This window comes from Carassius carassius, chromosome 5, assembly GCF_963082965.1.
Source record: "Carassius carassius chromosome 5, fCarCar2.1, whole genome shotgun sequence".
In the NCBI taxonomy this organism is placed as follows: domain Eukaryota; kingdom Metazoa; phylum Chordata; class Actinopteri; order Cypriniformes; family Cyprinidae; genus Carassius; species Carassius carassius.
Window position 1 is genome coordinate 36,618,797 of NC_081759.1, and position 13,354 is coordinate 36,632,150.

General features: G+C 38.6%; 1 protein-coding gene across 4 annotated transcripts in view; it reads left to right on the forward strand.

Annotated features, from left to right (window-relative positions):
• The window catches only part of gria3a (glutamate receptor, ionotropic, AMPA 3a), a 35,187-nt gene extending 22,836 nt beyond the window's left edge, over window positions 1-12,351 (forward strand). The window contains exons 13-16 of one of the 4 annotated variants that reach the window (XM_059551052.1): window positions 1,791-2,038; window positions 2,883-2,997; window positions 9,944-10,191; window positions 10,885-12,351. In XM_059551052.1, the coding sequence (XP_059407035.1) occupies window positions 1,791-2,038; window positions 2,883-2,997; window positions 9,944-10,189 (609 nt within the window). In that variant the 3' untranslated portion in view covers window positions 10,190-10,191; window positions 10,885-12,351. Of the gene's footprint in view, window positions 1-1,790; window positions 2,039-2,685; window positions 2,860-2,882; window positions 2,998-7,005; window positions 7,121-9,943; window positions 10,192-10,884 lie in introns of those variants that run through there. The other 3 variants (XM_059551051.1, XM_059551053.1, XM_059551054.1) reach the window with 3 other exon arrangements.
• The last annotated feature ends 1,003 nt before the right edge of the window (window positions 12,352-13,354 follow it).

Below are 13,354 nucleotides of genomic sequence, written 5' to 3' on the forward strand. Positions count from 1 at the left end.
CAGGTTTAAAAAAAACATAAGTCTGAGTAGTTTAATAATATGTTTAATATGAATAATGTGTTTATCATGTCAGAGATCTGAAAAGAGTCGTGATTTTTTAATTTCCATCTGGTGCCGCTAGTGGAACAGAAATTACACACTTCCTGCTTTGAATTCTACAGTTTGTGCCAAAAAACTTGAGAAAAACACATTCACACTCCTACACCAGCTGTTTGGAGGTCAAGTTAACCTACTTACATGTACGATATGTGTGTAAAACTCTGTCCTATAAAGGAGTGTGTGTGTGTGTGTTTGTCCTAATAAATTTAGGTGTGTGTGTGTGTGTGTGTGTGTGTGTTTTCTCCAGAGATATCCTGTCCGCTACATGGCCATTTATAGCTACCCTCGTAAGAGAGAGAGAGGCACAGAATATTTTGGCTTATGAAACTTAAGCTTTAAATCACCTCAAATGCAGAACTGCAGCACAATTACAAGGATATGTAGAGCCATGATTTATCTGTTCTTTCATTCATTCATTCCATGCATTCTGAGTGTGAGATTGTTGTGTGGGAGAACTGTGTGTTGACATGTCATTTTTGATGCAGAGCTTGTTTGTAATGGCCTCGGTTAGATGTTCCTGAAGAATCTTGTACAAAATACTAATTGAGAGAAAAGTTTGAGATCTTTATTTGATAACGTGTCTGGGGAGGTTTTTCAGGTTTTGAATTTAATGCACATTTAAATGGAATATCCTAGATGGACCATTTTTTACTGCTCTGCCCCAGTAAAATATTTCTGATAAATCTTTGCCTGACACTTGAGATTTCCATATACTGTCCTGAGGATCATTTTCTCTGATAATATTTCTGAATGTTTTCAGTCATCTGTTTAAAAATCAGATCTAGAGATGCCAGTGAATCACTATTGATCTAATAAGATGTAGAAATCTTCAGTTCGATTCACTCAGATCATGCATTGCCTGCAGCAGTTTCTCACATCATGATGAGATATTTTAGAAAGATATGAGATATTTTATATATGAGACAGAAAACAAAAATCTCCCTGGGTGAGATGATATTTACCCACATTCTATTATATGAAACCACTTCTCTATCACCATTGAGGAAACTGCTTAAATTGAGACAATTTTTGTTGGGGGCACTATACCTAAATGCTGATGAAAGGCTAGAAATGCTCCTGGTACCCATCATATATGTGACCCTGGATCTCAAAACCAGTCTTAAGTCGCTGGGGTATATTTGTAGCAATACATACATTGTATGCTCAAAATTATAGATTTTTCTTTTATGCTAAAAAATCATTAAGACATTAAGTAAAGATCATGTTCCTTTAAGATATTTTGCACATTTCCTACCATAAATATATAAAAACTTTTTTTGATTAGTAATATGCATTGCTAAGGACATAATTTGAATAATTTTAAAGGCGATTTTCTCAAAATTTTCATTTATTGCACATTCAAATATTTGTATCTCAGCCAAATATTGTCCTACACTAACAAACTACACATACTACCCATATCGATGGAAAGCTTATTTATTCAGCTTTGAGATGATGTATAAATCTCAGTTTCGAAAAATTGAGACTTAAGACTTGGTTTTGTGGTCCAGTATGTGACCAAATGTAGCTACTTTTCTAATAATATAGTGGAGTATTATCCATGGTGGCTTGTATAGTTCACAAAAGTCCCAGTCCATCCCTGCACTTCCTTATTTGTTGAAGGTCACGAAATTCCCACGTCTCCCTCTTAACCTTTAAATTTTTTCCTCTTTGTCCTCTCTCTCTTTCAGCGTTCAAAGATCGCTGTCTATGAGAAGATGTGGTCTTACATGAAGTCTGCCGAGCCGTCCGTGTTTGTTAAGACCACCCCTGACGGAGTGGCCCGCGTGCGCAAGTCGAAGGGGAAGTTTGCGTTCCTGCTCGAGTCCACGATGAACGAATACATCGAGCAAAGAAAGCCGTGTGACACTATGAAGGTGGGAGGGAACCTGGACTCCAAGGGCTACGGTGTGGCCACGCCCAAAGGGTCGGCATTAAGGTGGGTGGAATAATATAACAATTCACTCTGTTGTTATAGTATTCCACCTACCCTGATTCCCCCATCTCTCTCTCTTCCCTGTGTCTCGTTTCATTTTTTGTTTTTCATTCTTATTCTCTCACCCTCTACCTTTTCTCATTCTCTCTTTCCTTGAACTCTTTTTTTGTTTTCACTCTGCCTGTCTCTCTCTCTTTCTCTCTTGGTACATGATAAGGTAAACGTGTCTGTGTGTTTAGTTTCTTTTTATTTAATCATGTATGTTGCGGTAATGTTTCTCTCTACAGAAATGTCACTTAACTTAATTTGCAGTCCATTTTTACAGTGTAATGCCTGTTGCTGTTGATTTCCTACCCCCTTTTTCTTGTCATCCTCCTTCCTCTTCTTTTGTCTTCTTTGTCCTCTGCTTTGTGCGTTTTTTTTTTTGCACTTCTGTAATGTTTGTATGGTTGGATTGTTTTTTTTTTCTTTCTTTTTTTCCTCTCTGCACCGGTGCTGTACTGCCTGATGCCAAGCATGTCATTCCATACGCTGTTGCCTTCCCATCACTCACCAGCACTCAACCTCTTTTTCTTCCTCTTACTTCTTTCTGTTTCTCTCTGCACCACATGCACCTCACTTGCACACACGCTTCTGTCTATACCCAGTAGCTGGCGCAATTAACCAATCGAACGGTCCAACCAGTTCTCCAGTTAACCAATCGAGCGGTCCAACCACTTCACCAGTTAACCGGTCTCTCCTCTTGTATTGACCCCTAACAAAAAAGCAACTGCCAGTTGCTGCAGTCTCATTAGATTTCTCACGAACCTGTCCCTTTTCTTACGAGCTATGTGTTTATCGTTTGAAGAAGTGCTGTAAACCTGGCGGTGTTAAAGCTGAATGAGCAGGGCCTGCTGGACAAGCTGAAAAATAAATGGTGGTACGACAAGGGAGAGTGCGGCAGCGGGGGAGGGGACATGAAGGTCAGCCTCAATCTCACCCAAACAACTATTTCCTAGCTACGAGTAATCGGCAAGGCTGTGACCTATGACCCCCGGCAACAGTACCGTGACCCTCAGGGGTGAACACGAGCAAACTGTACCTAATGAATATGATAAAGGATATTAGCACCACTGCGCAGATACTCTCAGTGCTGCTAACGTAATAAGGCAAACTGTGATCAGATGTGACCCTTTACTTGGTTAATGGAGGAAAGGAAGCAGAGGAGGAGAGGAATAAAGGCTTGAGTGGGTGTATGTGTGGAGCGAGGTCATTGTCACCAGGAGCGCAGCTTATTAGGATGCTTAGGTTTTTGCGAAGCCGCCTTGTGGGTTTGTTTGTATGATGAAAAAAATCCAGCTTGTTCCAGGTAGAAGAGACTAGGCCCTCTCTGGCTCTCCTCTGATCTGTAATATCAGATCATTGGAAAAAGTACTGTTTGTGTCTACCAGAGTTCCAGGATTTAATGGGCTATCAAGAGAGAGAAAAAAAGAGAAAATAGACAGTGCTAACAAGAACAAAACTGCTCTGAAAAATAGGTCCCTGTACTTTTCTAAAGCACAGAGGATTGCCTGAGCCTGTTTGATGTTTATTATTATGTTTAAGGGATAGTTCACCCAAAAGTGAAAGTTCTTTCATCATTTACTCATTCCAAACCAGTGACTTTTATTCTTTGGTCAAACATAAACATATTTTATCCATACATTGGTAGGGCCATATTATTACTGTGATGCGGTGTAGTGGTCATCTAGTCCTTCTATTCCTCGGCTGCATATACCAAACACTACTCCCAAGTAGCTTTTTGCAGGAAAGAAAGTTTTATTCACGGCCTGGAGCCCACTGGTCACAACAACCAAGAGAGACTCTATGAACAGAATGTTATATGAACATTTATACCTTGTAGTTGAGTAAAAATCAATGTCACTCAAGTCTTCTTGACTGTATCTGGTTATACTGATGGTTTGTAATGTGACTGTTAGTTTTACTGTTTTAAGCACTTTTTGGGTAAGTATACATTATTTAATCATAGAGACACGGTCTTTGATCTGAGCATCCTTAGTCTGCACTTTTCTGAACATACTCTTTCTGACTTCTATTGAGGCCATTACATAAAATATTTCCATCGCAAGGTATTCACAGCATCCTGTCAAAATAAAAGTTAAATATATGAAATATATGATAGTAATACTACTATTAATACAATTTTATTAAATACAATTAAAATTAAAATACAATTCAGTTTCAAACAACAACAACAACAAAAGTTAATTTTTTTTAAATAAAATCAATTAATCAGAGATGCTTTTGAATTTTAAAATTTAATGAAACCATTCAAATGGAATCCAGAAAATTAATGGAAAACAATTTGGTAAAAATAAAACTAAATTTGAAAATGTATTTCATAGGGCCTTAAAACTGTTATTTTTGATAACATTTTAGAAGAAATAAAGTCTTAACTGGTTTGGAACAACACATCATTTTTAATTTTTGGGGTGAACTTTTCCTTTAATAGTGTTGTAGCTGTAGTTTAGATACCCTCTATAAATTTGGAAATGCCCTAGGTGAAGTGGGGGTTTGGGCAATATCAGCATAAATATTTATAATTATTCTGTGTAAATGCATTCAAGAAACTTGCAGTTATCATTGAAGACCAGCAATAATGAAGTTGTTCTTGATTACATAGTAATAGTAGTATACAAACACCACAGTCAGCTGTGATGCCTAATTTCTGGATTAAATTTAATTTGGGTATCTTTTTCGAAGAATAATAAGGTTACACACCTATATAAATGATTAATTGCCAATTAGGCTAGTACACAACATACCAATTAGAGCGTTAGAGTTATTTTTATTTGTTCTGAAATCATATTTTTAGTTAACGTGTGTTATCCCTTGCGAATTCTTCACAAATGCCAAGGATTTATCTTGATATTGTTCAAATTACTAAGCCAAACATTTGGAGGGCATGTTGAGTAACTGTTTGTTTGTGATATTGAACAAATTGTTGGTAGTGGAAAAAGAGAAGTGTGAGGACTTGGGTATCGTCACTTGTCCAATCAAACAGCCCGATTTTTTTTTTAAAATCTTTGGCCAACTTCCTGCCACAAGTATGCAAATCCCTTTGGAGCCGCCAGCTTTCTCAGATTATTCCCTGAATTGGCGTGTAACCCATGGAAAAGACCGTAGCTCCCTTGTTGGTGTGATTAAAGAAAATTACAAGCCTGCTGGGGCCAGACAGTCCTGAAGGGACAAAACATCACAGGAAAACGTGAGAATTCTAATTAAACACTTTTAGAAAACAAAGGTGGAGAAAGATCTGGTGCCGTATTGTAGACTCAAGGAACACACCACATTCATCTACATATACGACCACAAACAACACACACACACTTTTCAGTGAATTAATGCCACTTTTCTTTAGCCCCTGTGCCTGCAGAATGATCACCCTGTGTTCAGCCTATCACGAGGGCAAGGCAGCCCCACTCAGTCCTGATTGGTCTTCAAAAGCAAGTTCACAGTAGTATTTGGATCTTGCTCATGAGTGGTGCCTGAGATCTAAACTCTGAGACCAAAATGGCTGCCTAGTCTGAGCATTGATAAGTTGAGCATTCTGGGTGGAGGGTGTCTAGTCTGTTATGACATCACAGCTGCATGTTTCTCATTTATTGACCTGATCCGAAATGCATGAATGGAGTAATTCAGCAAACCCAGCGAGTATACCATACTATTAATTCACAGCAAAATTACAAATACACAGAACATCTCAATGATTCACATAGCAAACATATCATTATCAGGGCCTTTTTTATGCATGGATTACTGACAGAAGTGATTTGACATAATCCTGAGTTCTGAGTCCATTCAACAGGTGTGTACACTCATAAACAGTATTCGATTACTGAAAGATGTTAAAGTAGTAGCAGTATTTAGTAATGATTTTTAATTTTGATTTAAATTGAAAATTTGAATGAAAATTGGATAAACCAAATTTGTAAAGTGGAGTTGAAAATTAAGCAAAATTGTGGATTTTCACTTATAGATACACATAAATAGAAGCTGAATATACTCAAGAAATAGGTCCATGTCTCAATAAACAGATCTTATTGTTTCAAGGTATTATTCATCAGGTATTAAACCATTCGATGTCTGAAGCTGGCTTTCGTTACGGTGGTAAGTATGGCATATTTGCTTTGCTGGATTGCGACTCTCATCATTGTAGCAGAAGGAAAATAAACTGAGTTTCCCAGCAGTCCTGCTGATGACATACTAACATCTTACAAATCGAAATGCCCAGAAGGAATAGTGACATCGTAGAGAGATACGGTTTCCATCATTTTGTCTGCTGCCCTGGAAACAAATGATTTGTTGCAAATAAAATTTGAAAAGGGTGCATTACCCAAATTTCTACAAATCCTCCTCTAACATTAATATTTTGTTTATTATTTACGTGCAGACTTTCATAAGGGCTAGGCGTTTTTGTTTGTAAGATGTTTGGCTTCAGCCCTCACCCACCACAGAACGGTTCCCCTTCTGACTGCTGGGTCCTGTTTGTCTGTTAGTCAAGTAAGGGTTTTTTTCTCCCGTTGGATCCGGCTTGCTGAATACTGGGTTAGAAGAGCTGCATTCACACCACAATTACAGTAACCAAACTCATCTGCCCAATGCTCTTTGTAATTATGCTCTGTGTTGGTTACTCTCTCTGCCTCTGTTGGAACAGTGAGTGCCGATTACTCAAAGCGATAACAGTAGGTAGCACTGCCAGGTCAAAGGTCGAAGGTAACACTGAGGCTAGCACTGCCTGCATTCCCTCTCTCTCTCTCTCTCTCCATCTATCTCTCTCTTTTATTCTCTCGCTGTCTACGATATCAACAGCACAAGGCCAGGTGTCCTACAGTATCGCTTTGGTTAACAGATATTCGGTAGGTTTAAGTTTTAATAACATAAAATAACATAACGGTGCCATGTTATTTATGTTATTTCCCCTCGTGAAGAACTCCTGTAAACCTTGCAGTGTTGAAACTCAGTGAACAAGGCATCTTAGACAAGCTGAAAAACAAGTGGTGGTACGATAAGGGTGAATGTGGGACCAAAGACTCTGGGAGTAAGGTTAGTCTGCTCACTCATCTACTTCTAACAAACAAACATATTCATATTCTATAAATATTGTAACGAGTCCCAGCGTTACTTACAATTTTAATGTAAATCCAATGGATTTGGCTCCAGCTGGATTCACTTCATTGTGAAATCATCTTTACACACTGAATGCAGATTTTTTTTTTTCATCATGTAGGACAAAATCAAAATCTTTAACAATAATGAAGCAACACAACAACACCCCCCCCCACCACCACCACACACACACAAGAATTTATTCACCCCACAATAATTCATTATTTTAATGATGTAGTAATTAAGTGTTACATAACAGTATCTTGTAGCAAGCATTGGTAACAATTAAGTATTTCGTTAAATTTGTTCTCTTCTGCTGCTGTGACATGGCCTCGTTCTCAGTATTGCTGTTGTGTGTATTGATTTGTGCATAACTCGTCTCTGAGCAACATTAGACATTAGTCATCAGAATGAAAATTTAAAAGAAGCACGGTCATTTACAAAGTATTTATAATTGACGCATTGTGTAATGCTTATATAGGGAGTAAGTAGGAGTCTGAATGTGTTATATTATTTGAAGATGGATAAAGTCTGCTGAAGTCACCTGGGACATATCCTTGGTCATTTTAGTTTCATTCCTGACAGAGTTGATGAAACTGCACAGCGCCCCCTGTTAAAGGACTGTTTTCCCTTATTAGCCATTTGCATGGGTTTAATAGAGACCAAGTGCAGGAAAGTGTGTTTGCCTGGAGACTAGTAAATGAGCATAAAATGCAATTGTTTTATTACAATTCTCTGTGTAATCCAGTCTGATAAGAAAGTTAATTAACTCTGAAAACATGTCCCATAAGCATATGCACAGCAGAGGCTATAGCACTGACTATATGAGCCTGTAACCATGGTAACTGTATTCAAAAACAGGTCTCAGGCTTTGCATTCAAAAGAGTAATACTGCACTCCCAGTCCTCTGTTGCTATGCTGTCGTTTCGCAGGCTTTTAGTGAAGACAGGCCGTGTTTGAGTGTGTCAGAGTGTCAGGCTGGTGGTCACAGCAGCAGAACCCAGTCCTGTTGAGGCTTGTCTGTGTTTTGAGGTGTGGCGTTGGTCGCATGCAGGTGTCTGTTAATGAGTTTTGAAGGCTGTGAAGCTTGCAGAAGTAGTTCAGAGAGGGGAATTGCCATAGTAACATCAATATTCTTTCCCCTCCTTCTCCTCTTCCTCACTTCCTCTGTTAAGATGGCAGACTGAAGAAGCCAGAGGAACCGACTGTAGCTCTCTGATGGCAGCTTATTTGTCATGTTTCTGTACTGACCCAACTTCACCTCTAGAGGGGGCGAGAGGCTCAGAGCTGGCTCTGTGTGTGTGTGTGTGTGTGTGTGTGTGTGTGTGTGTGTGTGTGTGTGTGTGTGTGTGTGTGTGTGTGTGTGTGTGTGTGTGTGTGTGTTTGTGTGTTCTATGTGAGAGCAGTGTTTAACTGTCTCTTTCGCCAATAGTGTGAAGAAGGTATGAGAGGAGAGAGGGATTAAGTTCTTCCTCTCTTGAGCTGCCTCAGCTTTTAATACATTAATCTTTGACCTCTGGGCACATCTCATATTGATTTGATGCCCTTTTGAATACATCCCTCAAGTACCCCTTTTTATTTAGCTCGTCTTCTTTCCCTTCAAGCAATTGCGTGCAGTATGTGTGTAATAGGGCTTGCACGGCTTCTCATTTTGACTCGGTGGAAAGTGGTCGACTAGTCAGTGGATCACTGTTTACCGTATTCATATGATTCAACAACAGCAGCCTTTGCTGTCTCTGGCTAGTCTAATTCTGCATTAATGGAGAGTTTCAAAGTGCACAGAAAGTCCACTCGGCTGAAATAGGTGAGAAATTGCCATTTCCGGATTCATTCTACAAAAAAGCAGTCATGTCTCAGTCGCTTATGGTTTCTGTCAGCCTTTGAGCTCCACTTAATTTAAGTTCACTTAGTTTCAAAGCAGTTTGGAATAACTTTAGATCAATTTGGCTTGAAATTAAATTAATTTCAGAATTCTGCAGCGCTTATAACATGCTTTTTGAAAGTAAACTACTGTGTTGATTTGAATAATTTCCAGTATATTTGAGCGTACGCTTAAAAACAAAAGGCCAAAAGGGGGATTTCACAACAAGCCATCACAGCATCATCTTTTATTTTCAATCTTTCTGAAAATCCTTCATCAGACTGTGCTTTGTCTCTAAACGTAAAATGAAGTGAACAAAGGACCAAATTCTTACTGACATAAACCTGCATTTGCCATTCTCATTATTTATACTGCATGCGCCAATTGGTGGGCGGGGCTAAACAGGCAGTGATGTAGAAACAGGCGTTGATCATCTTCAGCTGAGGTGATATTTAGCCATTCTTTTGTCATAAAGTGTCATATTCCACAAGCTATCATTTTGGAACACTGGCTATAATATAAGCTTATTTTAGACTAACGAGAAAGCTAATTATTTTGAGCATTTTTTGCCATTGTAGCTTACTATACAAAGCTAACAGCATGCACCTACACAGAAATGCAGTTTATCGACAAAATAATTATCCTCCTGCTGTCAGAAGCATGTAGAACTAGCACAACCAAAGCCATTTGACCCATGACTAGTCGACACAAACCCAGTGAGTTGACTTGTCGTGCAACCCCTGGTGCGCAAAGAGCGAAAGTGACGATACGCTGCTGTGTGTGTGAGTGTGAATGAGTGCATGCTGGTAATGCATGTTTTATTTTGTTAATTATTATACCATAGTTTGGTTTGCATCCAAGTACACTACTTCTGTACTAACTGTGTCTCCCCCCTGCAGGATAAGACCAGCGCGCTGAGTCTCAGTAACGTGGCTGGCGTGTTTTATATCCTGGTGGGGGGTCTGGGTCTGGCCATGACTGTGGCTCTGGTGGAGTTCTGCTATAAGTCACACCATGAGACCAAACGCCTCAAACTTGCCAAAAATGCCCAGAACTTCAAACCAGCTCCTCCATCCACCGCACAGAGTTTCACCACATACAGAGAGGGCTATAACGTATACGGGACGGAGAGCGTCAAAATATAATGGTTCGTTTTCTGTGTGTTTTGAATGTTTGTTAGTAATACCATTTCTAAAGAAAAAGGTATTAATGATGGGAGGTCTACTTCTAATGAGATCAGATTTGGTGTTCAGTTCTGAGGTAAGTAGTAAGTTTCTCACTGTGTTAAAGCTGCTGTTTTTTTAGAATAACACTTATGAACTGTCCCTGATATTTGACAGATATCACTAAAAGAGTTGTCCTGAGAAACTACACTGGGCTCTGTACCTGCCCTAGGCTTTGTAAACGTAAAAGAAACAATAATCTGAGTGTGGCCCAATCATGTTAGCCAGACAGCAGATTTGGGAAGTATTGCTTTTTGAAATGACAAAATACATTACCGCTCCTAGGGTTGAGCTTGGTAATAATTTTTTTTAAAAAAGAAGTCTCTTATACTCACCATGGCTACTTTTATTTGATCCTAAATAATCAAAACTGTGATATATTAAGAAATAAATTTAAGATTTTTAACATTTTTTAACATGTAATTTACTGTTGGGATTTACAGCGGCTTTAATTTCTTTACCATGAATCAGGGACGCCGTCTCTTCGAACATTCTGCATTTTGAGCAGCGCTTTGTTGATTTGCATTTTGTCTGAGTGAATTGTTCTGTTATTATCAAAAGAGCATATGTGTCTGCAAGTCTCAAATGGGTCGGCTGCTCTTTTTTCTTTTGCTCAGATTGGAAGCCTGTCCCTTGCTGATCATGTGGTATGTGGATAGACCCTTCTTCTCTTTGAGTCGACTGCGATTCCCTTTAGAAAGTGGACAAGCACCCAACCAAAACTCATCTCATCAGAACACTTGTCTTTTCGGATCTGACCACAACCTGAACCAATAATCACGCGACAGACTATCGGATGGACCAAACAGCCAGCCAGCCAACCGACCGCCCTCTCTCAGTGCCTTACTGAACCAGTGGCAAAACATCAGATCATGCAGACCATCTCACCAAAGTCCTGGAGATGTTCTGCTGGGTGCTGGGTATAAAACCATATTTCAATGTATTTTTATTTTGAGAGGGAAAGATGGAAAAGGAGGGAGAGAGAGATAGACACACAGTGATGAGAGTTATGATTTGGTTGATATCAAGATCAGTGTTCACAGTGTCACAGTAATGAGTGACAGTCAGCTTGTCTCCATGACAACTCTCTCTAGAAGGAGTGTCTGCAGACAAACATTTTATGCAAATTGTATGACATATTTTTGAAGGATTCCGCTTATTCATTTAAAGTTTGTGCTATGATTCTGTGTCCTCATCAACAATTGTTATGAATAATGTAAATAATAATTTCAGATAAATTATGGCATCAGAGAAATAATGTCAATATTGTTTCCCTTTCACAATTTGCATTTTATTAGAGTTCTAATCATAGCGTATTTACTGTAGTGTGAGTGAGTGAGTGTGTGTGTGTGTGTGTGTGTGTGAGAGAGAGAGAGAGAATATTTCTCTCTGTTGTGTACTATAAAACCCAACAAGAGTTTAAGATTCTGAATTTATTTGCCAGAATACTTTATTATGAAACATTGGAAATAAATAGTGACAGCACATTCATTCATATAAGATCAGCAGCAACAACAACAACAACAGCAACAAAAAATCATAATCCATTTTGTTTAGATCAGTTCTTTTTAAGGTCAGGCTTAGGAAACAACAAAATGTTTAATAGTTTGTAATTACGTTTTTGTTTTAAAATACTTTAATAAACTGCGATTGTCACTGAGATAAAATATGAACTGTTAAACTGATGTAAAAAGAAAAGAGAAAACAGATCTTTGATTTTCTAAATGCTGATGAAGTGTGTTTAAATTCTTAACATTTGTTTAGATGGTAAAATGCGTATTTATTTTGAAGATTATTTTAAAACTGACTTCAGTTTGATTTCTAAGTGAACTTGCATGTACAATAAGGATGAAAACAGCCTTTCCCTCAATAAAGCATCCTCTTCTTCTTATGCCCCAGCTTCTGATCCCCCTCTCCTCCTCCTCCTCCATCCCCTGTTAATAAATAATAAAAAAACAGAATAGAAAATTATGAAATGGTCAAGATAGATCCTGAGGAAAACAGTAATCTGTCCCTTTGCATGACTGCATCCAACTCTTAAACATTTAAGTATATTTTGTAAATAAAGACAGATTTAAGACAAATTTTTACTGACTAATGTGTCATTTCAGCTGTGAAGTAAGTGTTTTCATCTCAAACATTCTCGTTTGTCATTGACACTTAACATTTTTCAGGGAATTTCCGTGTGGGATTGGATTACTTATAGTTGTCTGTACAGATTAGGTTGGTAGAAGGTATTGTAACGTCAAAAAAACACCTTAAGTCATCTTAATTTTGTCATCTTTTATCACATCTGACGGCAACACAGCTGGAGCTCAGCACAGCTGACTGACATGTTCCACTAAACTACTAAAATACAATGAGATCAAGTCAAAAGCTCTGAATGAAGATATGATCATATTGATAATAACTCACTTACAAATAATCCTCATCACAAATGCTATATAAGCCACCTGCTGAGCAAATAAGCGCCTGCTGTGCATGTAAGTGTAGTACATGCAGCACAGCAGCAGCTGACAGTTAAACAGGTTTGCGTATAAGGAGATTAATTGTAAAGTGCTTCACTGCTACTGTTTTTAGAGCTTCATAACCATTGTAGTGCTGCTTGATTCCTCTAAAGGCTTATCATTAGTGTGGTTGGTCACCAGATGGTTGCTGTTTCGATCCATAGAATCATCATTGGTCCCTTGAAACCTTCAGAAGGACTGGGTCTGTAGTACTTTGGATAAAAGCGCCTGTTAAGTTGCTACTTCTTAACATTTGAGCAACTGTAGATTATGGGGTGTTTGTTTGGACTGTATAAAAACACCACATGCACAAAGGCAAACCTTGAAAGGACAGTCCAGTGTCTGGCTTGATGCTCATTGCAGCAGTTATGCAAACTGGCCATACGATTTTTATTCGGATAATAAATGGTGAGGCACCCGCCACACCCCTCCAATGCCACAACGCGCTCATTTCCCCATGACTCAGTCGTCTTTTAATATATACGCTGCCTGTCTGGTTTGGATGAGACGAGCTTTTGCTGTCTATATCCGCCTTGTTTGCTTATTTATTTTGTTGTGCTGCCGGTTTGTACGCTCGCTC